We start from the raw sequence: 25298 nt of genomic DNA on the forward strand, positions 1-25298 counted from the left end.
CGAGTCAGATACTGCAACCGGTCCAGACGGGATCAGCCCACGTGTCCTCAAAGCCTGCTCTTCTGCTCTTGCTCACCCTCTCTCTGTTCTATTAACCCTCTCATTTGCCCAAGGTCATCTGCCATCTGCTTGGAAATCTGCTAACATCACTGCCCTGCATAAAAAGGTGCAAAAACAGATCCCTGTAACTACAGACCAATCAGCCTTCTCCCAATCATCAGCAAGGTTATGGAATCCATCATCGCTTCAGACATTAAATCCTTCCTCTTCTCCAATGGCTTGATTTCCAATCAATTTGGTTTCAGACCAGGTCACTTACCCTGGATATGCTGCTTCTGCTCTCCCATCAATGGATGGAGGTCCTCAATGCCAGACAGGAAATCCGAGCCGTATCCCTGGACATATCACGTGCTTTTGACACAGTCTGGCACCTTGCCCTACTCACCAAACTCTCTTCCCATGGTATTCAAGGCCATCTCCACTCATGGCTCGCAGACTTCCTCTCCTGTCGCAGTCAACGTGTGGCCCTAAATGGAGTTCTTTCATCCCCTCTTCCTGTGCAGGCTGGAGTTCCTCAAGGTAGCGTTCTGGGCCCTGTTCTTTTTCTGGTTTTCATCAATGATCTCTCGGACTCTCTGGAAAATCCTCTATTTCTCTTTGCCGACGACTCCACCCTCTGCCGTACCATCTGTCATCCCTCAGACCGGCAAGCAGCAGCTTCTTCACTCACTGCAGATCTGGATAAAATCACAAACTGGTCCAACACGTGGAACATGTCTTTCAATCCAGACAAATCTCACACTCTCACTATGTCTCTTCGAAAGGACCGTTTACAAAACCCCCCCATCCACTTTCTCAACAATCCTCTGGAAGAAGTCTTTTCTTTCAAGCTTCTAGGTCTCACTATCTGCCATGACCTTTCCTGGGAAAGTCACATTTCCAACCTCGCATCAAAAGCCAGTCGCCGACTGGGAATCCTCCGTCGTGCTAAGTCCTTCCTCGGCCCTCTTGAGCTCCTGACCACTTACAAAGCTTTTGTCCGTAGCCTGATTGAGTACTGCTCTCCCCTCTGGGCTGGTGCTCCTGCCTCCCACCTTTCTCGGCTTCACGCTGTCGAAACCAGGGCATTTAAGATCATCGGCATCTCCCGCAATGAAGCTGAGTCTTTGGGCCTCTCACTCAATCACCGCAGGTTGGTCGGTGGTCTTTCTGTCTTCTACCGACTCCTCTCCAGCCTTGCCCCCCTGCTCTCTCTGCGATTTGTCCCCACCACATTTCCACAGGGCGCTCAAGGTCCGCCAACAACCCCCTTCTGGTAAAACTACCAAAATCACGAATCACTGCTCATCTTCAGTCTTTCATTACTCTTTTTTCCCGCCTTTGGAATAAACTTCCTCACTCTATTCTTTCCCATTCTTCCCTCCAGGCTTTCAAAACAGCTGTTCACCACCACCTCTTATCTTCCCCCATCCAAATCCTCGATCTTTTCTACCCCCGATAATCCACCCAAGCCCACTTCCTTCATTTCTCCTGCTTTCCTTCCTGAAAGTCCCTGAAATGTCCATCTTCTCTTCGCCATGTTCCCCGTCACATCCCCATCCCTCTCCCTTCCACAGTTCACCTAATGTGTCTGTTCCCCACTGTTTTGTCCCTTCCACTCCCGCCCCTCTTGTCTCATGCCTCCTTGCTGTGAGTTGTGTGTTCGCTCTCATACGAGCCTCGACCAAGGTATACAAAAAATAAAAAATAAAAAATAAAAATTATTAGACGAGTCTTTTAAAAACGATAAATGTATAAACAGGCGAGCATTGGGTGGCTTTGACACCAACTCTGGTTCTTGGATCACTTTGGTCTACTGCTGCCTTCCTAACCGTCTGATCATAACGTAGATCGACACATTGGACCAAGAGCTCTCTTGTTTTGCTGTTCGTGAGATACTTGGTGCTTTTCATGCAGAAGATGCAGACTGGTTCATACACGTGTGATGATGATGAGGTTAGACCTGCTGATGACTTTCTCCGGTTCAGTTCTTTCCGTCCCTGCTTATCCGGATTCATCCAGGTCACGTTTCTTAACGAATTGATTCCTGCATCCACTGTGATAGAGGACTTGTGGGATCTCATCATCTAGCCGTAGCAGCAATCATAAGAATCGCTGCATGCTTCTGGATCTCAGCTGCTTTCTGAAGCCGTTCCCACGATGCAGGATCTTGGGGTGAATTCAGCTCGAGGTCTGTGCCCTCGCACTCGAATATGCAGGAGGAATGGGTCAACTTGCGTGGCAGTAAGAGTTGGTCGAGATTTCCAGTGCCCTCCATCATTGCTTGAAAGTGAAGAACATTATTGATTACTAATGGACTCTGGGATGTGGTTACGAAGCCATGTGGTTCTCATTATGAAATAGGCCTACTTCATTACCAAGAATACCGATATAAAGCTCCCCGCAGCAGTGCTCGTGTTCCCTTTGTTCGGAATCATTCAAGTGTGACCAGTGAGGCATGACCAAAATAAAATAAACATGAAAATTGAAAAATATTAAATATTAGCTAAATTAAAGTTAATATACTGGAAAATTAGTTTTGAAGACCGCACATCTGCCGAATAATTCATACATGTAGGTTTTATTCACATGTTCTGCAGAAAAATTTGCTTTATGAAAATTTATACATATTTGGGCCCATTTTTTCAGTCAACTTCAACACCCCATGGACACAAAAAAAATTCTTCTATTGGCAAAATGAATATATCTATACCTTCCGTGTGCTCCCGGCATCATCTGAGGTTATTGGCAACTAAATTATATGGCTTCGTTCTTTAACTATACCTTCTCAAAAACATGACATTCTTGCATTTTGCTTGTATTAACTGCAAAATATGCCATTTTAGCCTCCAAATTTTCAACCTAGGGATGGACATGGAAAAATTTCAACCAATTTTACTCAAACTTCGCTAGTATACTGCTTAATTACCTTAATATATTGTAAAACCCCAGTGCTATCAGTGTTTGTAATCTGCTTAGTCCATCGTCTGCTAAATGCTGCAAATACCCCAATAGAAATTCTATTACTCACGTTATTGGTATTTGGCACATGCGCAGTTCTAGGGTTTTGGCATTCTTGGTATGTTATATCTAGGAACATACAATGTACATGGATAATGGTAAGAACAACATTTTTGGCAGTAATCAATATGAGGCCTATGTGAATTTGGCCAAGATTTCTGAGATTTTTTTGTTGAATTAACCTACTTTTGGACAGTTTTAGTGACTAAAAATCTTGCATAGCTTACCTTTTAGGCAGATTCCTTGTTAATACTATTCACTGAACATGGTTAGTGGTAACAATTGAGAGATTGTGCCAGAGCAAACAACTAGAACATTTCGAATCAATTGTAATGTCATGTCAATTTCATGAACTTTGTGTCCTTCAAGAACAAAGGATTGATGGTCAGAAACAATACAGAAGTGCCAATTAGTTAATTAATTGGCTAACAGATGGCACTTCAGGTGTCCCTGTTGAAAAAAAAAAGTCCAAAGAAAGAGAAGGGCTGTTTGACCTTCAAATGACCTCTACTGACCTTGTAAACAGACCAAAATGTTACATTGAAAGAAATATTGCATAGCCTTTACTAGTATAAAATTGAATTACTGCAAAAAAATGTTAATTAAATATGAGCATATTGACATTATTTTTGAAGTTTTTTTTTTTTGGCTAAAAATGGCCGTTTTCAAAGATGTGTCATTCTGTTATGTACCATGGCTCAGATACAAATAAATTCCACACTTTTAGGCATAAAATGGACTTGGACATTTATTAACTTTGATTCGAGTCCATTCTGGCTGAGAAATTCCCATTGGTAGGGTGATGGTGGTGTTTTTTGGATGGATGGCCAGATTTTAAGCAGGGGTCAAATTTCATGACCTTTTGACCTCTGGTGACATACTTAATTAGCAAATCGGCATATAATAGATATAGATGTGTAGAACATAAAATTTGCAACATTTTGAGTTGTCATTTGTAGCAATCGGGTCATTAGTTTAAAAAATTCACAATTTATATTTCCCCTACCCCATAATTTCAGGTCCTGGGTCGAGCCCGGTCCTCCATCTTTAAGAGGTGATTACTAGCACTAAGTACCGTTCCAAGCTTGGCTTCAAAGTTTTTTTTTCATCTATGGGTATATGCCTTTCAAGAAAACACAGTGAGAATTTGCCACCCCAGGTGGTACCAATCCATGAAATTCTGAGGTCTGGCTCATGGACTATATATTGTAGACGGAGTAAACTTGTTTGGATGGAATTCAACTTTTCATAATGCATACCGATATTTATGGGGACAAGTTTTCTCTCAATAATTTTGAATTTTTCACCCCCGTCTGATTTTTCGAGTGCTATTTTGGAGCTTTCAAGGGTGGATTCACCCGCCACCCCCATGCATCAATCAAGGCTTAAAATACATTGCCCCTCTTGCGAAACACCATGGTAACAGCGAAAAGCTGGGTTGGGATTCAAACCCAGGCTAGACAGCTTCGAGATGAGTGTCTATAACTTTTGGCTTTCCTGCTAGCCCCATGGCACTTTATGCCACAAGTTTGAATCGCTGTTCTGTTTTTTTTCTTCTTCTCAAGAAAGATTTGTCATACATTTAATATGTTCTCCAACATTGGCAGTTTCTATGGTTCAGTATTGCATTAAGTCAGTTTGGTTTTATTCCTGTTACTTGGCATAGCATTTTGTTGGTCTGTCTGTGAGACGCTCATCGTTTGCTTGCTCGTGTGCTTTGATACCGTGTTGCGCCTGAACTCGTACAACACCTTGTTGATGCACTCGGATTGTAACTGCAAGTGTAAGCCTAAGAGGTTGATACACGATCCCACGTTTTACTTTCTCAGCTGGAGTTCCACGGCGAGACGTTAATTCCATGGAGCTGTGTGCTTGTTTGTTTTTATTGGGGGGAGGCTGAGTGTTGTTTTGCTGGCCAAAACTTTTGTTTATTCATAGATCTGAGGCTTCTGCTCTTGCACCCCTTCCCTCTCCCTCTTACCCAACCTGGAAACGAGCACTTGGTCTGACAATGGTTTTCAAAGTGAATAGCTTGCTTGTCCAACAGATCTGATAAAATTTAAAATAAACACCACCTCACCAAATTTAATCCCATCTTTCTTTTTCTTTATTTTTCTTCTGGGGGCAATTAATCCTTTTTTAAAGTTTTTATTTCATTTTGCTGTGGCGAGAAAAAATACAAAATAATAAACCTTCTACGCCACTTTTAACATCCTGTCAGGGATGGACAAAATCAGTCAGGGATGGATTCCCCACCCATTGTGATGATGTCAACGGTGCTACATCCTGTTATAGTGCAGTCTGGAATTCCATACACACAATGGATAACAACGGTTTGGAAAATCAAAGATATTACCAGCTGCCATGCTCACAATAGTAACTAGAAGGGTACTCAGGAGAGCGCATACCTTCACCACGTAATGCCTGATCCATGAGAACATATCGGGCCCATTACATTTTTGAAATACACTATGCAGTACTATATCGTTTTTGGCCCCAGCTCTCAATGGTGAAGAATCACTTTAGAAATTAAATAATTCTCGTGTCCAGATCCGGATTCTGATCTTCACCAAAATCGAATCAATTTGTCCTAGTCACACACCCAACCTGCCCGAGTTTCATCCGAATCCGTCCACAACTTTGAGATATCGTGCAACTGATCGGTTGAGCACTATCTCAATTATGAATCACTTAAAAAAATTATAGTAGCCAGATCCGAATCTTCACCAAAACCTAAACAGTTCGTCCTTGTCACACACTGAACATCCGGATCTATCCACAACTTTTTGAGATATCCTGCACACAGACAAATAAACAGACAGATTAAAAAAGGGGTGAAAACATAACCAACTTCACTTTCATTGGCGGAGGTAATGAGTTAATACGGAGGAGGCTGTGGCATTGGCTATCCAGGTGTATCTCTTCAAGCTGTGTCAGTCACCTCAAACTATCTGTTTGTGTACCTGTAAGATATAATGGCATCATGCTGTGTGGTTATTTGTTTGTGGAACGAAAAACATTGAAACTTCGTGGTTTTACTCGGTGTGCATGGGAACACTCTAATAATATGGGATGGCCACCTCCAACCTAAAATTCCCCCCCCCCCCTTGCCACTCATGTAAGAATGGATAGTGGGTGTTTCCAGTACTTTAAATTGTTACCTCTGCCACCAAAGATGAAGGAGGTTATGTTTTCACTCCTTTCTGGCTGTTTATCTGTCTATCTCTGTTTTGTCTGTTTGTCTGTTTGTGTACAGGATGTCTCAAAAAGTTGTGGACGGATTCGGATGAAATTTTGTGGACAAGTTTGGTGTGTGACAAGGACGAACTGATTAGACTTTGGTGAAGATCTGGATCCGGATCCGATTACTAAAATTTTTAAAGTGATTCTTCACCCTTGAAAGATCGGGCTAAATGGATATATAGCACGATATTTCAAAAAAGTATTGGGCCCGACATGTTCTCATGGATCAGGCATTACATAGCTGAGGTATGCGCTCTCCCGAGTACCGTTCTAGTTTATACATGTAATACGAGCAAATACCACCCGTCGCTTCACTGATGGGAACATGAAGAGAGGAGGTGTGGGAGAGGGAGGTGAGGAAAGGGAGAGAGGGGGATGAGGGAGGGGGGAGAAGGAGGTGTGGGACAGGGAGGTTGGAGAGAGGGGGGAGAGGGAGGTGAGGAAAGGTGAGGTGCGGATGCAGGAGAGGGAGGTGTGGGTGAGGGGGGAGAGGGAGGAGGGTAGATGGAGGTGCGGGATATGGAGGTGAGGGAGTAGGCGAGAGGGAGGTGTGAGTGAGGGGCTGTGGGAGAGGTGCGGGAGATTGAGGAAGTGGGGGGGGGAGAGAGGAAGGTGGGGAAGAGAGGAGGCAGGGTGCGAGAGAGGAGGGGTGGTGTAAGGGAAGTAGACGTGTAGTGCAGCATTAATTATGATTCATACTGTTTCATCAAAATGATTCTGCATAGCATAACAATGAAGATGGAAACAAAATATTGTCTGAAATCCATTTTATACTGGTCATACAATAAATACCACCCAGACTCGAACACCACCCGGACATGTCTGCAGATGAACACAGTCCGGAGACAAATACCGCCCAGATGCGTCCAGATAAACATCGCCTGGACACATTTGGAGATGGAGAGGGTGCTGCACTGTAATAGGAGGTGGCAGAGCGAGGATGGGACAGACATATAGACAGAGGGGTGGGGAGTTCCCAGAAAGAAAATGTTATGCTTTATCACACACGCACACGCACACACACGTTGGTGCTTGGCCGATATCGGCAATTCTTTGGAAATCTGCAGATTGGAGTCAGTGTGATTACTCATTACAGTACGTACTGTGTATGTTGGGGGTATACGGTCGGGTTGTGGATACGCACATCTTTGGGGTTTCCTTCCCTTTAGTGTATGTATTGTTACGGCTGTGGAAATTCGCAGAACACCATATAGGTTCCTGAGATCAGTTATCCCGGTAAGTCTGTGTTCAATAAGATTTCCCCACCGTTGTTTAATGGGATTTATTCGTGTTCACCAGGCTGTGACCCTTTGAGATAGTGTTTTTCTTTATCTATCGTTATTTTGAACCACCATTGCAACAAACCTCCACGCCAACAACCGCCACCACCAACTACGCCACAACGCCAACCACGCTACAATCACCATTACAACAACCACCACCATCTTCGCCACTACGCCCGCTTGCGAACGCCATCCTCCCTGGACCACGCTACAACCCCCTTTCCGCGTCGGAAACCGTCCGAGAACGCGAGGAGGGAAGCAAGAAGGATCTCCGATGGCGCGCGGCTTTTCCCGCCTGATTTTCCCGCCTCTTGGGGCTCTCTAAGAGATCTCCCTGTGGTTCATAACTCTCTTCCCCTGTCTCCCGGTGGTCCATGCCCTGCTGCTTCTTCCGGCTCGTGGTACACTCGCCTACCTTTGGTGATCCGGTGCTCGTGCTTCCTGTGGTTCAGCGCTCCTAGGCTGGTTCAGCTTTTCCTGTGGTCGGGGTCTGGCGGAGGGCCCGTGCATCGGGGACACGGACGGAAGGCGCAGCTCCGTCGGCTGTGTGGTGTGGACCTGCGCGTCCGGACGAGGAGTGCCGGAGAGAGTTCGCCGGCCACGCGGGAGGCCCGGAAACCAGGCGCGTCCACGCTGGCTGTCGGGGGAGCGGGACGTCACGACTCTACGACCACTAAGGGGAGGCAGGTAACCTGCACGGTCTCGTGGGCCCATTCGGTCAGCCAAGGCCTACGTTATAAAGGTCCCCGGACCCCGTCTACCTCCCTGCCTATGGGGAGGTCTTTCCTTTTGTTTTCGTATGCATGCTGTGGCACCGTGTCCTGTTAAGTAACGACTGTATAAGTGACTGTGCTTGTAAATAGCTTGGTCATATGACGGAGGTTGCAGCGACTGAACTTGGCCCCTTCCAAAGGTGGATTTCCACCTTGGACAAACTCCGTGTTAAGGTGTATAAATAGCTCATTGTGGAGTTTCATGGGGTATACCTACCGGAAGTAAAAATTAATACCACAAACGAATGTGTCAATTATTTCCAACATATGATTACCTTTTTAAATAGATGTAACTGTGGTTTAACACTGAACTGAAAGAAATTTGGAGGAAACCCGACAATCGCCTTGTTGAGGCATTCCATGCTTTTCACATTCCCCACAGACGAACTGATCCGTGCAGTCTCACATTGCTACTGGGCTTCGAGGTAAGGTGCTCAAATGAATATATCCCAATGTCCATCTGATTTTTCTAGCCATAACATTTTGTGGACTGTACATGGATTGTTCATAACATATTGTTGCGCTTCTATAAAACGGCATGCCTCCAATGCAATGGCACACAATCTACAACGATCCCAAGGCAGTTATTTCAATAGTATGTCTTAGTTTGTCCCTTCCATATGTCTCATGGGTAAAAGAGGAAAGATGTGTTGCATGGGACTCTCATAGTTAGGCCTTCTATATCTCTTAAATCCTCACTTTAACCTTTTTCCCTTTTGTTACATGAACCATGGAAGCAAGCACACACCCCACTCAAATAAGAATGAGCAACACGCTACAGGCGTCTCCAGCGGGATGAAGTCTGAGGTGAGGTGGCGGTTGGGAATCGGCACGCACACGCCAAAGGAACGATGTGCTGTGCATTGTCAGCAGGAAGTGCGAGCATTCTGGAGACACCCGTAGCGTGTTGCTCATTCTTATTTGCGTGGCGTGCTTGCTTGCTTCATGTAACAGAAGGGAAAAGGTTAAAGGTTAAAGTGAGGATATAAGAGATATAAAAGGCCAAACTACGAGAGTCCCACACAATGCATCTTTCCACTTTTATCCACTAGACATATGGAAGGGACTTGCTAAGACATATACTATTGAAATAATTGCCTTGGGATCACTGCATGCTGTGTGCCATTGCCTTGGAGGAATGTGGTTTTACAGAACCGCAACAATATATTGGGGCCTCATACCTCATGGCCATGACTTCAAGTGTGATGCATAACCCCATTCGTAACGCATACTCGCCTCTAAGCTGTCCGGCCTGGGTATGAATCTCAACCCAGCTATAAACTGTCATCTGAGTGTTTAACAGGCAGGGCGATTCATCTGATCCCGCTCACCAGATTCTCTCAGCGAGGGAGTCTCGTGAGTGGAGGAGGCCAATGGGCCGACCATGTGCCTCGTGGTTGCAGCAGGTTGACCAGCATCTCAAGGAGATGGGGATGGGCCTGGCATCTGCCTGGGGGATGGCCAGACGGAGGTCTCTGGAGTACCGGTGGAAAGTGGACGCAGCGACGTGCTGTTCTGGCACATGCTCCCATACCTGACCTGAGGCCAAGCTTCCCCCGGCCAACCCGACAATGTGGGAATAATTGTGGCTATTAAAGAAGACGAAGAATATTAATCATTAACCCACTGCCATCCACATGATAATGGCAGACATGCACATCCACATGACCCCCCCGCCTGGCCGGTCCCATAGGGAGTGGGTGTTTCTGGTTCCTTAAATGGGTTGTCAGGTATTGAAAGAACAAAGCGAATAAATAATTGTAAATGCCATTGAAAGCTTTAAATGTCATTGCTATCCATTTGTAAAACACACAAAAAAAAAAAAGTCAATAAAAACAAGAAACCTGAAAAAGATTTCAACACAAATACTGAAAGTAATGTTGCTACGTGACTGCATCACTTCAAGAGTGAGTGAATATGAAAATAGCCCCTAAAATTTTTTGTTTTTATTTTGAGCCTTGGCATCAATGTGTGTGCTGTCACTGACGGACGTTCAACAGGCATCCCGTCTGCCAGCAATAGCTGGTGGTTCTTAAAGATCGCATGGAATCCTTTGCTAAGATAAAGTGAGTTATTGCCAACACCATGAATAAATTATAAAATTCCTGCTCTAACCTAGTGGGGCACTGCATCCGAGGCATCTGAAGCACAGATATATCCCGAGCAATCAAAGCTCTCCGCAGTTATGTGCTGCATACGAAAGACAACAAAATTCCATATATGTACTGTCCAGGAACCAATCCTTACTCAAAACGGTTACACTGACCAACGACATGAACAAACAGCTAACTGGTACTTCACCTGTTTGCCATCTACTTCGATGTCTGCAACGTAGTTCTCAAACACTGTGGGTACGTAAACTTCAGGAAACTGGTCCTTGCTGAATACGATGAGAAGACATGTTTTTCCACAGGCACCGTCACCCACGATCACTAGCTTTTTGCGAATGGCAGCCATTCCTCTCCGCACTCAGCTACTTCTCACCACAGCAGCCTCACAGTCCTGCACAACCACATGCAAATCAACAGAAAATTAAATGTGTGCTCCTCATGGTCCCTCTACATCATGGCTTTTTGTATACCGCTATCAAGGCTCGAGGTAGAGCCAACCAAAGGAGGGCAAGAGCCTGACAAACTGCCGATAGTATGGAAGGGAAAGGCAACATTGCACCATCTACAGCACAGGGAAGTATGTGGTAAAGTAATTTGCATTCATATCATACAGGTATGAATTGGAAAGGCCCATTCATACGCACAGCATTGAGAGGAGGAGGAAGCAAAACATATGGACACGATTCCACAGTAGGTAAAAAACAATTAAGAAATATGCCAATAAAGGGTGGTTTGTAAAACAAATCTTAATGACGAACAGGGGAGAACACCGAACTGTACCAGAGCTCTTAGCATATCCATTCCACCAAAAAAGGCCTTTGTTCATCACTCGACAACTTTGTACATAACTCAATAGAGTACAGCTCTCCACTTTGGGCTGATGCCCCAGCACTACGTTTATCTCTCCTGGATTCTGTGGAATCCAAAACTCTCCAAACTACACAGAAAAAAAAGAAGTAACGTGGGAGAGAGGTCTGTGAGTGGAAAATTTGATTGGTCGAGACAACCTCCATAAAATTCCGTAATATTTTGTCCAAGTACTGCTAAACGGAAGGTTTTTGAAAGTGCTAATAAGGTGATTTATGTTCAACAGTGTTCAAGTGTATAATTCAATACAAATAAAATAAATATTTTAACGGTTGCAGAAAAAAGGAAAAAAAACCAAAAAAAAATCCAGAAGTTTCCCGCCAATGATGCAGTCTTTTACACAACCTTATCTAACACGTTACATTGGTTCTAAATGTGTGTTGTTATTGTCCTTTATGAAGTCCCGAAAAACCAAGTTTCCTATTTGGAATTATTTTCAATTTTGTTTGACTGCTAGACAGGCAAGACTAAAAAAAAAATTTACCCTTTATCCTCTCCGCATGTGCGATCGGGAGGAGATTTCGTACAATTTGCCAAATTCAGAGCCTAAATACTCTTAAACTGCAGGTTCATGTTCCGATGTTCAAAACGTAACATTCAATCAAAATCAAGTTGTTTCTTGATCATAAACTTATTTATATTTATATTAACTGATGATCATAAAGTGAAAACTGACTAAAAGACAGACAGAAGTGAACCAATAATTGCTTAACCCCTCTCTTGGCACACATAGGGTAAAGATTGGAATCTCCTGTGATTGGGCCAAAGAACGTCTCTTGCTCTCATTGCAGGCAGGTCGGCTGTCCGTTTGTCCACCATTTATTCTCCAACGTTGCTCCCTCTGCTCTCTCAATCCTCCGACCCTCCCTGTTTACTCCAGATTGCATGTGTTCTTTGAGTAATCCCCTCATGGTTAAATTTCCAAAATCCAGGCTGACTGCATGCCTCAACTCTTATATTCTTTGCTTCTCCAGTCTATGGAACCATCTTCCACAGCCCGTTGTTTCACTCTTCCCTCCATGACTAAGCAAGCAGTGCACTGGCATCTCCTGTCATCCCAATTTCTGATTCATGATCTTTATTACCCCCATTAATCTCTCAACCCAACCATTTTATTTGCTTGTTTGTTTCCTCTACTTTCCTGTTCATTCATTCCCCTCTTTGTCCCATTGTCAGTTCTACCATGCTCTTACATGAGCCTCACTGCTGTAAAGAGAAAAAGAAAAGAAATAAATCTTGACTTGTTATGCCCCGTTCCTTCACGAGAAGAAAAAGATTAAAAAATAAAATAAAATAAAATAATAATAAAAAAAAATTGTATGATAAATGGACGAACCACCACATACGTCAAATCTAATGTTGCAGTGATATCAAAACATTACCGATAACCAGCACTTGCATACCAAAATCAGCCAACACTGATATTTACCACAACACAAAGAAATGTGTGTAAATTAGCCAATGTAACTATTTTTAGGACATGAGCAACAACAGCCAGCGACCAGCAAAACAATGTAAACATGTCAGCACTTGTCTGAACGACTAACAAACAAGACCAAAACTGCTCTTAACGAGCAGGGCACTCGGTAGAGCGCATACCTCCACCCCGTAATGCCTGATCCACGAGAGCATATCGGGCCCAATACATTTTTGAAATATCATACTACATTGTTGAAGATTCGGCGGCGCTTAACAGCACTGCCGTCTCAGGGGTTATAACGTCGGCTAGTTCAGCACAGGTCTCGGGGTCACGCGCCTCAGACCGCGATACCAAAGTACCCCTGGGCCTTACCAGTTGGGGATATAGACCCTGGCTACAGACTGGGTTTGTCAGAGACCGAGCGAAGTCTGCCACAGTCCATAACCAGTTTGGTTTTAAATATTAATCGAGCGATTGTTCCTCAGCGCTGCACGAATAAATTCAAGGCGGCAAACTTCGTATGAATCAGCCAGATTTATTGGGGACACATCGGGGAGCACGACACAAGCAAAGCATTCACGATAATGTTATCATTCATCTATAACCCGCTCTTAACTCGGGAGCTACGGATACAGGTTTCGAAGGGAGCCCTAGCAAAATAAACCTTAGGCCTGGACAACATGCAGACAAGACACAGAGTACTTGGTGGTTCCTCATGGACAAGAGGAAAAGTGTGTGAGGCACGAATGTGGCTCGTGACAAGCCGATGTCGTCGGATTTGAGCACCCAGCGTGGCAAGATGGCGCTCGTACTCCTATCGGCACCGCTCGCGCACGCCGTGTGGCAAGTTGGCGATGACGACGTCCTTTTGTCGGCACCGCTCAAGCACCAGCCTCGGCGTGTCCAGCCCCTGTAAGGTCGACGGCACAAGAGCTAAAGATCCGGTGTGTTCCAGCTGGTTTCTCACAAGGTCCAGTATGCGAATCCAGTACTGGCCTGTACTGTACACCAGACCAGACCAAATCTGGGTGTTGGGCTCCGCAGGCGGATCGACGGGATCAAAAGATGTGTCGAGCTGTCCAGGGAGTAAGGACAGTCAGAGGCCGCGTGGCTGGCCTCAGGATGAACCTGTGGACCACCTGCACGCTGGATTCATGGCCAAGGAGGAACAGCCGGCCAAGCCACTCCTCATAATGCAGATACCAGACAGGAAAAAGCAGTACCTCTTGCCTTTCGGGGCGGGCCTTTCGGACCGTCGACCTTACAGGTACAAACAAGTGATTGGTCCATCGTTCGACTTGACAGCAGCCTCCCCCAATGGGTTGCTGACACATCTTGTTGACTGACTGTCAGGGCGCTGGCTGAGGGCTAGTTAAGAGGGGGAAGGAAAAAGAAGAAGGCGAGTGTCGGGACACCACCACTGTATGAACACTGGACAGCCTGCTACACCTCCCGACACACATGTAACGTCCGATTACCAAACAACCTGGCTAAACATGCATTTAAGGGGGGATCTGGGCTAATCCTCTATTTAATAACCCACTAAGGGCCCATTTCCACAACACTATATCGTTTTTGAGCCCAATCTCTCAATGGTGAAGACTCACTTTAAAAAATTCAACGAGTCAGATCCGGATTCGGATCTTCACCAAAATGGAATCAGTTTGTCATGGTCACACACCAAACCAATCCACCAAGTTTCGTCCGAATCCGTCCACAACTTTCTGAGATATCGTGCTATATATCGGTTTCGCCCTCTCAATGGTGAAGAATCACTTTAAAAAAATTGAGTCGTCGGATCCGGATCCAGATCTTCACCAACATCTAATCAGTTCGTCCTTGTCACACACCGAACCTGTCCACAAAATTTCATCTGGATCCGTCCACAACTTTTTGAGATACCCTGTACACAAACAAACAAACAAACAGATAGAAAGGAGTGAAAACATAACCTCCTTCACCTTTGGAAGTGGAGGTAATGAAGTGGAACACTTCTGTGCTCTCAGGAGCCACCATATTACTTTTGCCACCAAAGGTGGACAGAGATTATGTTTTCACCCCTCTGTCTGCTCGTCTGTGAGCAGGATATTTCAAAATGTTGTCGATGGATTTGGACAAAACTTGGACAGGTTCGGTGTGGGACAAGGCATAATGCATGCAATTTTGGTGAAGATCCAGATTAAAGAACTTTTAAAACTTGCAAGTAATTCTTCATCATTTCAGGATAGGGCCAAAAACAATATCTCAAAAAGTCGAAGGAGGATCACAACAAAACTTGGTGGAGGAGTTTGTTAAGTGACAAGAACAAGCCGATTAGATTTTTATTAAGGTCCAGATGCAGATCCAGCCTACCAGTGAGATACAAAATGTAAACTGTTCAACCTGGTGGAGGTATGCGCTCCACCTAGCGTCATTCTATACTCCGGGGGACAAAAAAAAGAAAGAAAGAAAAAAAAGTCAAGCCGATTTATTTTTTTTCTAATTTGGAGCCATTGAAGCAGTCAGTACATATTCCAGTTTAAATTGATTACTCATGTTAAGCACTGCGTATTTTTAAGCAATGTTAATGAAAAAAAAATTCAGGTCTTAAGAAGTTTTGTTCTAAAAATAACAATAATAATAATTAAGGATCGTAATAAATAAATAAATATAGCATCAGAGATGGGGAATCCCCCGCCATTGAATGAAAAAGGTCATACATATTCCAGATAATGAGGGAGATGAATTGGAAAAAAAGACACCATTTGGTCATCATATCAAAAAAGTTCCCCAGGGGTGAGGAACGTAGTAACCAAAAATAATTGAAATCAGATAAGCGGTTTTCCATTTATTACAAAAAACATTTTTCAAGATGGCCGCCCCAGTCGGCCATCTTGGATCCGACCACGCCCAAAATCAATAGGGTTCTTCTTTTTCAGGTGGTACATGTGTGACTCAAATTTCAAATCGATATGGCGAAAAAACATTTTTTTCAAGATGGCCACCCCAGTCGGCCATCTTGGATCCGGCCATGCCCAAAATCAATAGGGTTCTTCCTTTTCAGGTGGTGCATGTGTGACCCAAATTTCAAATCGATATGGTGAACAGTTTATGAGTTATCGCACTCACAGCTATAAATATTGATGCCCAGCCAGCCAGCCGGACAGACGGACGGACGACCCGGGTGACAACAATATCCCCTTCCGCCACGTGGCGGGGGATAAAAACCAAAATTAGGAAATTTCCATATTTTTGCCTTTCATCTTTAAAAGCTAATATCTCAGGTAACAAAATAGATCAAAATTTAACACATAAAAAAAGGAAGCTAAGGCTGTTTTGAGTTGTTCTGTCATACACAAAAAAAAGTTCTGCAATGCATTTTTAGGGTGTTGTCATGTTTTTTTTTGACTGTTTCGTGTATATGTCGTGCCAAAATTGCTCTAATTTATGACTTGTACAGTTAGTGTAGGTCATGTTTTTGTGTTTCAATATCGAAATGCCTCCAAAGAAAGAGAAGTTCTATGCTGATGGGGATATTACAAAAAAAAAAAAAAAAGAAAAAAAAAAAAAAAAAAATCGCTGCTCCTCTTCGTCAAGTGGGCAAGACATTCTGAAATCCACAAGCTCCTCCTGAAGGAGGAGAAAATCCATATTTCTCTGCCTTCCAGAAAGAGAATATGTCTACAGCTCCAGAAATTTGATTCTACTGCAAGAAAGAAGGTATCTGGCAGGCCGAGAGCCAGTATAAATAAAGATGACAGCGCAACTGAAATTCTTAGTACTCCAGGAAAGAAAGAAAGAAAAGCCTGAGGAAACTGTCAGAGGTGTTCATAACTAATGAAAACAAGACTGTTTCCAGAAGGACCATAACAAGAATGTTGACTGAGGTTGGTTTTTCCTCAAGAATATGCATTAAGAAGATTTTATTCTCAAAGAAAAACAAACATTCAGGAGAGATTGCACGTTTTGACCGAATATAGGAACTGTGATTCAGACTGCTTTCAGAGAGTTCCGTGGAGTGATGCATCAAGATTTGAGCTTTGCAATGATGCCCCAGAACGTTGCCTTTGCAGATCTGGTGAGAGATTCAACCCCAAGTGCATTTCAACATCTATGAAGCATGGATGGAGGAGGTGGAATCATGGTCTGGGGTGCATTTTTGTCTGCTGGTGTTGGTGAGCTGATAAGGGGTGAAACAGTCCATTACAGCCAATGAATACCATAAAATATTAGAGAAAGGATTACTTCCCAGCATCCAAAAGTTATTTCCTGAAGAAAAGAGAAAATAAGTCAATTTTCAACGAGATAATGACCCTACACACTGCAAAAGTCACCGAAAAGTCATGTCAGGTATGGGAGCATGCGCCGGAGCAAGTTGTTGCTGCGTCCACTTTCCGCCAGGACTCCAGGGGCCTCTGTCTGGCCATACACCAGGCAGATGCTTGGCTCGTCCCCATTTCCTTGAGATGCTGATTAACCTACTGCAACCACGAGGACGTGGTCGGCCCATTTGCCTCCTCCACTCACGAAGCTCCCTCGCTGAGAGAATATGGTGAGCAGGATCAGCGTGAGGAAAACGGGCCACATGTCCATGCAACCACAGCTCACGCTCACGGACTACACAGGTAACAAATCTCATTTGAGTCTCTCTCAGCAACCGCTCTTTGGACACAAAGTCCGACCAGCGATAGCCAAGGATTCTCCGAAGAGACCTGGTACCAAAAGAATGAAGTCTCCGTCTCAGATCCTTGGGGTCAGGGACTAAGTCTCACATCCGTAGAGCAAGACTGGAAGCACCAAGGACCTGAAAACTCGGACTTTCGTCCAACCGCACAGATACCGACAGCACCACACCCTATGAATCCAGTGAATCTGTGACTCGCCAGGCCTGACCCAGACATCTTTTGACCTCTGGCTCACAGCCAGCGGAGACATGAATGTCACTGCCAATGTAAGTGAATCTCTCTGTGACCTCAACCTCCTCACCACAAACAGGCACAGACAAGATAGCAGCATCCAAGATGCCATTGAAAGCCTGGAGCTGAGTTTTGACTCAGGAAACCCGTAATCCCAGTGGCTCCAACTCTTCAAGGGACCGACATCCTCCCCAGAATACAGGCCATACAAGTGCTAAATAGTGCGTACACACCCCTGACAAACACCAGTAATAACTGGAAATAAGTCAGAGATGGAATCACCAAATCTCACAGCTCTCTCAGTACCAGAGTATAATTCAGACATCAGATTGATCAGTTTTGGTGGCACCCCACGAAGACCAATAATCCTCCAGAAGGCATCGCGATTCACTGAATTGAACGCTTTGCAGGGATCAACATAGGCTGCAAGCAGCCCCTGCCGAAACTTTCGTCTGCATTCGGTGAGGACCCGAATAGCAAGGATACGGTCAATCGTTGACCTCTTTGGTGTAAAGCCTGACTGTTCTGGGCACTGGTGCTCAAACAGATGGTGGCGAACCCTTTCAAGAATTATTCAAGCAAAGACCTTGCCTGGTACTGAGAGCAGCATCACCCCTCGATAGTTGTTGGACTCTTGGCGATCAGCCTTCCCTTTCCCTAGAGGCACGACAAGGCCCCCTCTTCCAGTCAGTTGGTATGTTGCCTGTGTTCCAGGCAGAGCACATAACTGCACGCAATGACGCAAGTACAGCACTTCCACCAGCCTTGAGAAGTTCAGCATGGATGCCAAGATCCGAGGAACTTTACCGCATTTCAACTGGTTCACTGCAGCCTGTGCTTCCACAAATTAAGGTGGATCACAGTTGATTGGAGGGTCAACAATGTGTATAGTAACACCCCTGACATCCACTTCAACAGCTGGTGGGGCAGCCTGGTACAGCCACTCAAAGTTACCGTCCCAGTGGGCCTTCACCTCAGACTCCTATGTCAAGAGCCCACCATCCTCCACTCGAATGGAGTACACCCACCGAGGGACGAGTTTCGAGGAACGCAATGGGCAAATTCCCCTGAAAGCAGGATGAGAACCACTTGACCACAATTGATGCTCTACCCCCTCAGACTCCTTGCACATAGGCCTCCCTGTCCACCCTCAGTGCATGTACAGTTTTACTCCTTACCTCGTTGAACAGCTCAGCTCTGCTATTAAGCCTGGCCATGTGACTCGAGTCAATGGTATCCAGTGTCCCTTGAGACACGAAATTCTTCTTCGCCCTACGGTGAGTTTTAAGACATCCACCGGCAGCATCAAGGACTGTGGTCTTGAAGGCACTCCACAACTCTTCAGGATTCCCCAAAGCACACAGACTCCCCAAATCCCCACTCAGCCTGTTCAAACTCCTCAGCTAACCTCTCATCCTTGAGCTTGCCAACATCCAGCCAAGGCTAGGATGGTACCAGGCTCCCATATTTAAGCTGCAACTTCAGAGTTGCTACAACAAGCCTGTGGTTGGTATTGAGGAACTGAGCACTCAAGTGGACCCTGCAGATCTGGATCATTCTCCAGCAACCATCAACGAGCACATCGTCAATCTCCTTTGCCACACCAGCAGCACTGGAATAGCAAGTTCAACGATGACCCTGTGGGCACTGAAACTATGAACCAGCCACCATAAGTCCACGACTTCTTGCAATGTCAAGGAACTTGGTGCTATTCTGGGTCACAGTTCCAGACCCATGGGGACCAACACCTGTCTCATAACCATCCCTACCAATGCCAGTTGATGCATTGAAATTCACAAAGACTACAAGAGGATATCACCTGGGGCACTGATAAACCACAGACTCAAGTGTGGCATAGAATGTGCCCTTCATGGTGAGATCACTCATCTCAATCGGAGCATATACTCTTCCGGTCAGAAGTTTTAGAACACCCCCATTTTTCAGTTTTTACTGAAATTTAAGCAGTTTAAGTTCAGTGAATAACCTGAAATGGTACAAAGCTAAGCGGTAAACTGCTAGAGGTAAAAAAAAAAAACCCAAAAAACTAGTTTAGGTTACCAAAAACTGAAAAATAATGTAAATTTCAGAGTTGTTAAAAAAGGCCCTTTTCAGGGAACAAATAATGGGTTAGTAATTGCAGCTGTTCTGCAGCAATGGAAGTAAATTCAGCCTTGAAAGTTGATGCAAACAATTCTGACAGGTGTCCAAACTTTTGTTGATTAGTTACAAACCCACTGTCTGCATAAAAGCAGTGTTGGAACAGATTGTGTTGCTATACCCTCTGAAGCATTATTTGGACAATATTACACTGCAGAAAGTAATATATTGCTTTCATAATGGCGAGAAAAAGACAATTAACAAAGGAAGACAGACAGACCAATATAACCCTTAAAAGTGTAGGTCTTTCCTTTGGAAAAATTGCAAAGAAGCCAAGGTATCAGTGAGTACAGTTTCCTACACCATCAAGAGGCACTTGGAAACTGGAGGAAACTCACAGGAAGGGTTCTGGCAGATCCAAAGCCACAACACAATCAGAAGACAAGTTTCTGAGAGTCAACAGCTTGCCTGATAGGCGGCTCACAGGACAGCAGCTTCAAGCACAGCTTAATACTCATCGAAGTAAGGAAGTCTCAGTTTCAGCTGTGAAGAGAAGATTTCGAGTTGCAGGTTTGACAGGTTGAGTGGTAGCAAGAAAACCATTGCTAAGAGGGCAAAACAAGAAAAAGAGGCTTGCTTGGGCCATGAAGCACCGCCAGTGGACGACTGAAAACTGAAAGAAGGTTTTATGGACCGATGAATCAAAATTTGAAATCTCTGGTTCATCATGCAGGGTTTTTGTATGCCATCAAGTAGGCGAAAGGATGGTTCCTCAGTGTGTGACACCAACTGTCAAACATGGAGGGGGGAAGCGTGATGATCTGGGGCTCTTTTGCTGGATCCAGAGTTGGCGACTTGCACAGAGCGACTGGCACCCTGAACCAAAAGGGCTGCCACAGCATTTTGCAGCGCCATGCAATACCCTATGGTCTACGCCTAGTTGGTTAGGGGTTCATCCGACAGCAAGATAACGACCCAAAACATACCCCAGGCTACGTCAGAACTACCTTTGAAGAAAAGAACAAGACGGTAGGCTTCAAATCATGGAATGGCCAGCACAGTCTCCAGACTTAAACCCCATCGAGCTGGTTTGGGATGAACTGGACAGAAGGGTGAACGCAAAGCAACCTACAAGTGCAACACGTTTGTGGGAACTTCTGCAACAATATTCGGAATAACTTTCCGAAGAATATTTGATTTCCATGGTGGAAAGAATGCCACGAGTACATTCGGCTATTATATCTGCAAAAGGTGGCTGCTTTGAAGAGTCAAAAATTTAGATTAAAATTTGTTCAACAAAACGATTCCATGATTTCTTTTTTTTTAATCTGTAATTGTTTATTTGTTCGATGTTTTAATTTCAGAGTACATTGAAACATTACACTGTTTAAATTTCTGTAAAAACTGGAAAAATGGGGGTGTTCTCAAACTTTTGACCGGCAGAGTACAGAGGCCAGAGAAACGACACCCAAGGAGTGATAAATCCTTCGTGTCATCAAACGTTCATGGATCGGTGTTACCTCTATCATTGGAGTCAGCTTATTGGATACAGCTGCAGCAACTCCTTGGGCATGGCAACCATCAGAGCGACCAGACAAATAGTAGGTGTAACCAACCGCCATGATCTCACCACTATCTGGCCTCCGATCCTCAGAGAGAGCTGTAATACCAATGTTGAAACGCTTGAGCTCAGGTGATAACAGAGACAGGTGATCATCCTCTCTTCGGGATAGGACATTTCAGGCACCCACCCAAAGGGACCGCCTTGTGGATGACACCTCAACACCACCACAATCTCACCCAGGAAGTTTACCCTGTGCTTTTCCTCCTATCATCAAGGAATGGGGGTCCCGAAGGCTCGTGGTTGGAGAAAAAGTCCCTGAAACTTGTGTTCTTCTCTGCTCAGAGTCCCAATTTGAACTCTTATTGATAATTTTTTGGCCTATATTCAGCACAATCCTATTGGAAGGAAATTTGCAAATTCTGATCAATTTTGGGAAACTGTTAAAATGAATGGGACAATATAGACATTTCTTGGTGCAAGAAGCTTTCTGAAAGTTTGACCAAAAGACTGGATTATTTAAAGAAAACTAAGGGACAAGCTATTTCATACTGATTTGGACAGTTATTTCTGCATGTTCTGGTGTTTTGGTGGTTACTTTAATGTATGGTAAATTAGTTATGACGAAAAGGTTAAAAAATTGACGGCTCATTTTTTTGGTTTTTGCCACGGAGTGTAGTTACCGCCGCCAACGAAGGTGGATGAGGTTACGTTTTCATTCGTCTGTCTGTGAACAGGATATCTCAAGAAATTATGGACAGATTTGGACAAAACTTGGTGGATAAGCAAGATGTGTGGTGGTGGATCATATGGCAGCTTAGCTGCCGGGGTAGCTATCATTTCTTGAAGCGTGACTGTGTCTGTGCCCCTCTTCCACTTGAAGCGGGACTGTGCCCCTCTACCAGTACACACACTGGAACTGGTACTCATTTTGCCGACCTCGGAAGGATGACAGGCTGAGTCAACCCCCTGGTGTATTAATTCAGCGGCCGACGGGGCTTGAACTCGGGACCTTAGGATCCCAAGCCGCCACCCTAACCACTGAGCCAACACCAGGCTTTGCTAGATGTGTGACATGGATGAATTGATTACATTTTAGTGAAGATCTGGACATAGATACGAGAATTTTTTTGGCGATTCCTTCACCATTAAGAGATGGGACCAAAAATGATATTTCAAAAAGTTGTGGATGGATGACAAAACTTGGTGGAAGAGAGTGACAAAAACAAGCCGATTAGAATTTGGTTGAGGTCCGGAGGAAGATCCGACCCATCAGTGGGATACTGTTCAGCTTGGCCGAGGTATGCGCTCTACCAAGTGCTGTTCTCGTTCATCTAATCATAAATGTCTCCAGCAGTGGAAAACAAACCTTCTGAAGGGATAGAAGTTGGTGGTGCAGATAGCTATCATTTGGCTAGACGAGCCAAAAACAGGATGGTGGCACGTTTCAGCCCGACAAGAGTGCCTCTCCATAAATGGGACAACATGCTCAGCAAATATCTTCTCAATAACAGGTCTTTGTGACAGCACACCATGTACAAGTGATGGTTACGAGCAAAGTAACCCAGATCTGGAAATGAGCCGCTCCTCATAACCTTGCTCATGTTGGCCGCGTTGTCAATACGATAAAGGTGAAGTTTCTGCCTCTTGATATGCCATTGTTCAAACATCTCAACGTATCTGGCACAAAGATACTCTTTGTGTGAGATTCACTTAGGACAGTAGATTAAGTCAACATTTCACCAGAATCGTTCAAAATGTGAAAACTGGTGCACATGACTACGTTTATATGCTCTTCCATATCAGAGCAGGACACACATGATCAGACTACAATTACGGCCGCCATCTTGAATTTAAAAATGGCCACCACAGAAAACTATTTTTACGATATCTTGGTCACCAAGAGGCTGAAGCACTTGAATAAAGAGTCTAAACCAATTTTTTCACACACAAGGAATCCAATAAACACACTTATAATGCTCCATTTTCAGTCTTTCTGCTTTAAAATCGAAATGAGACCCTTTCATAAACAACTAAATACTTAAAAGTGTTTGCCCGACGTTTGATATCCAAATGCTATGAGTGTGTAGAAATGGCTTTATCCAATTTAATTTTCAATATAATGTTTTGAAAGGTGTTATAATTCTAAGAGTCTGTCTGTCATTCGCTCTGAAATTATGGTCCGTGGTCGTTCCAGCTGTCAGTCGATCCATGTATTCCAGAGAACGTCCCTGTGTGTGGGTCAATCACCATCACCCTTTGCATGCAAGAATGTGATCTGTATTGCAATTGATGCACTAAAAATCAGTTGCTGTCTGAAAATAATTAGATGTATGCATGTATAGATGTGTACAAGTAGAAATATATGTTGTAAATTGTAAAGGTGGTAGACTAACATTTTTTTCCCCCTTTTTTCAGGACATTTGATACGGTGATACCATTGCACTGACATGCTATAACGATGTCCAAAAAGTGGAAGATAATCGATGCTGGTGAAGGTGCATCTTCTAAAAAGACAATGCCCAGAGAAAACAGCCTTGATTGACTGGAAATTGTATGCAATTTGCCAACAGGACACCGAAGAAAAGCTTGTTAATCCCAGCATAGCTAAATATAGAGGAAGTGATAAAGAATGTGGCTACAAACTATTGCTGAGAATATTTTGGAGTTTCATCAAATTGATGCTTTACCAGAGGATACTGACATTGTGAAGTGGGACAGTGGAGATGGCATTGAAGCCACGCTCAGAACAAACCAGGCAGTATGGCACAAAAGCTGTATAAACAGGTTTGACAAATAAAAGCTCCAACGTGCTCAGAAAAAGAAGTCAAAAGAAAACCTGGAATAGGAGACAAGTCCTGTTAAGACCAGGCGACGCAGCGTGGGTTCAATGGCAAGGACATCTAATTGTTTCTTTTGTGAAGAAGATGATACAAATGAGTATCTCGATGATGCAAGGACTGACAAAATTAATATTCGAGTTCGTCGATATTCACACGTGTTAAAAGATAGGAAACTGTTGGAAAAGCTCTCCGAAGGTGACATGCATGCCTTAGATGCTAGGTATCATCCATCATGTCTGACTTCCGTCACCAACCGTGTGCGAAACATAATGCTCAGCATGTAAGAGACACTGAAAGCACTAAAGTCGGTAGTCTAATACTTGGTGAGCTAGTTTCATACATAGAAGAATTCTGCCAAGCTGAAACGTTGCCGGTCTTCAGATTGTTAGATACGGGGCGACTCTACGAGTCCATATTAAGAGAAGAAGATCCAGACTTTTCTGGAAAGGTCAACACAACATGATTGAAGGCGAGACTGTTGTGCTTAATCCCAGATATGAGAGCTCAAACTCAAGGAAGAGATGTGGTCCTCATGCTTAATTCCGACATTGGAGAAGCGATTAAAATCGCTTGCTCCAACAATGATGATGATGATGCAATCCACTTAGTTCCTGTCACAGTGCGTCGCTAAGTTATCCACACAAGAGGAGCGATATAGCACACATGATACCAATGTCATCTCTTCCCAAGAGTACAACATAGAATCTTCTCTTGCTCCATGCAACGATGAAGAAGCCGATACAAGGTTATTCTTGCATGCTCTCCATTGTGGACAAAATGGCCATCACAGAATCCTGATCAGGTCAGTCGACACTGATGTTGTTGTCCTTGCAATTGCCATATTTCACGCTTTATCCCTTAACGAACTATGGGTTGCGTATGGAGTCAAGAAACACTACAGGTTAATGCCGGCTTGCATGATTGCAAGCAGTCTTGGTGAAAATAAGGCCAAAGCTCTTCTGTTCTTCCATGCCTTCACTGGCTGTGACACGTCGTCATCATTCAGTGGTATTGGGAAGAAAACTGCTTGGGACACCTGGACCAATTTCCCTGATATAAGAGACACTTTCTTGAGTTTATCCCAAGAGCCTTCATCAGTCTCAGATGAAAATGTGTGTCAACTGGAAAGGTTCGTCATACGTCTT

The 25298-nt window shown here is 44.2% G+C and overlaps 1 protein-coding gene across 3 annotated transcripts in view; it reads right to left on the reverse strand.

The window, feature by feature from the left end:
• LOC147008795 (transforming protein RhoA-like) overlaps window positions 1–25298 on the reverse strand; it is a 64245-nt gene that overhangs the window by 18959 nt on the left and 19988 nt on the right. For all 3 annotated transcript variants that reach the window (XM_085864025.1, XM_085864027.1, XM_085864026.1), the window contains one exon: window positions 10661–10861. In XM_085864025.1, the coding sequence (XP_085720151.1) occupies window positions 10661–10816 (156 nt within the window). In that variant the 5' untranslated portion in view covers window positions 10817–10861. The remainder of the gene's footprint in view (window positions 1–10660; window positions 10862–25298) is intronic.

The sequence above is a fragment of the Eptatretus burgeri genome, chromosome 18 (genome assembly GCF_056783735.1).
Source record: "Eptatretus burgeri isolate ZD-2024b chromosome 18, Ebu_testis_v1, whole genome shotgun sequence".
Taxonomy (NCBI): domain Eukaryota; kingdom Metazoa; phylum Chordata; class Myxini; order Myxiniformes; family Myxinidae; genus Eptatretus; species Eptatretus burgeri.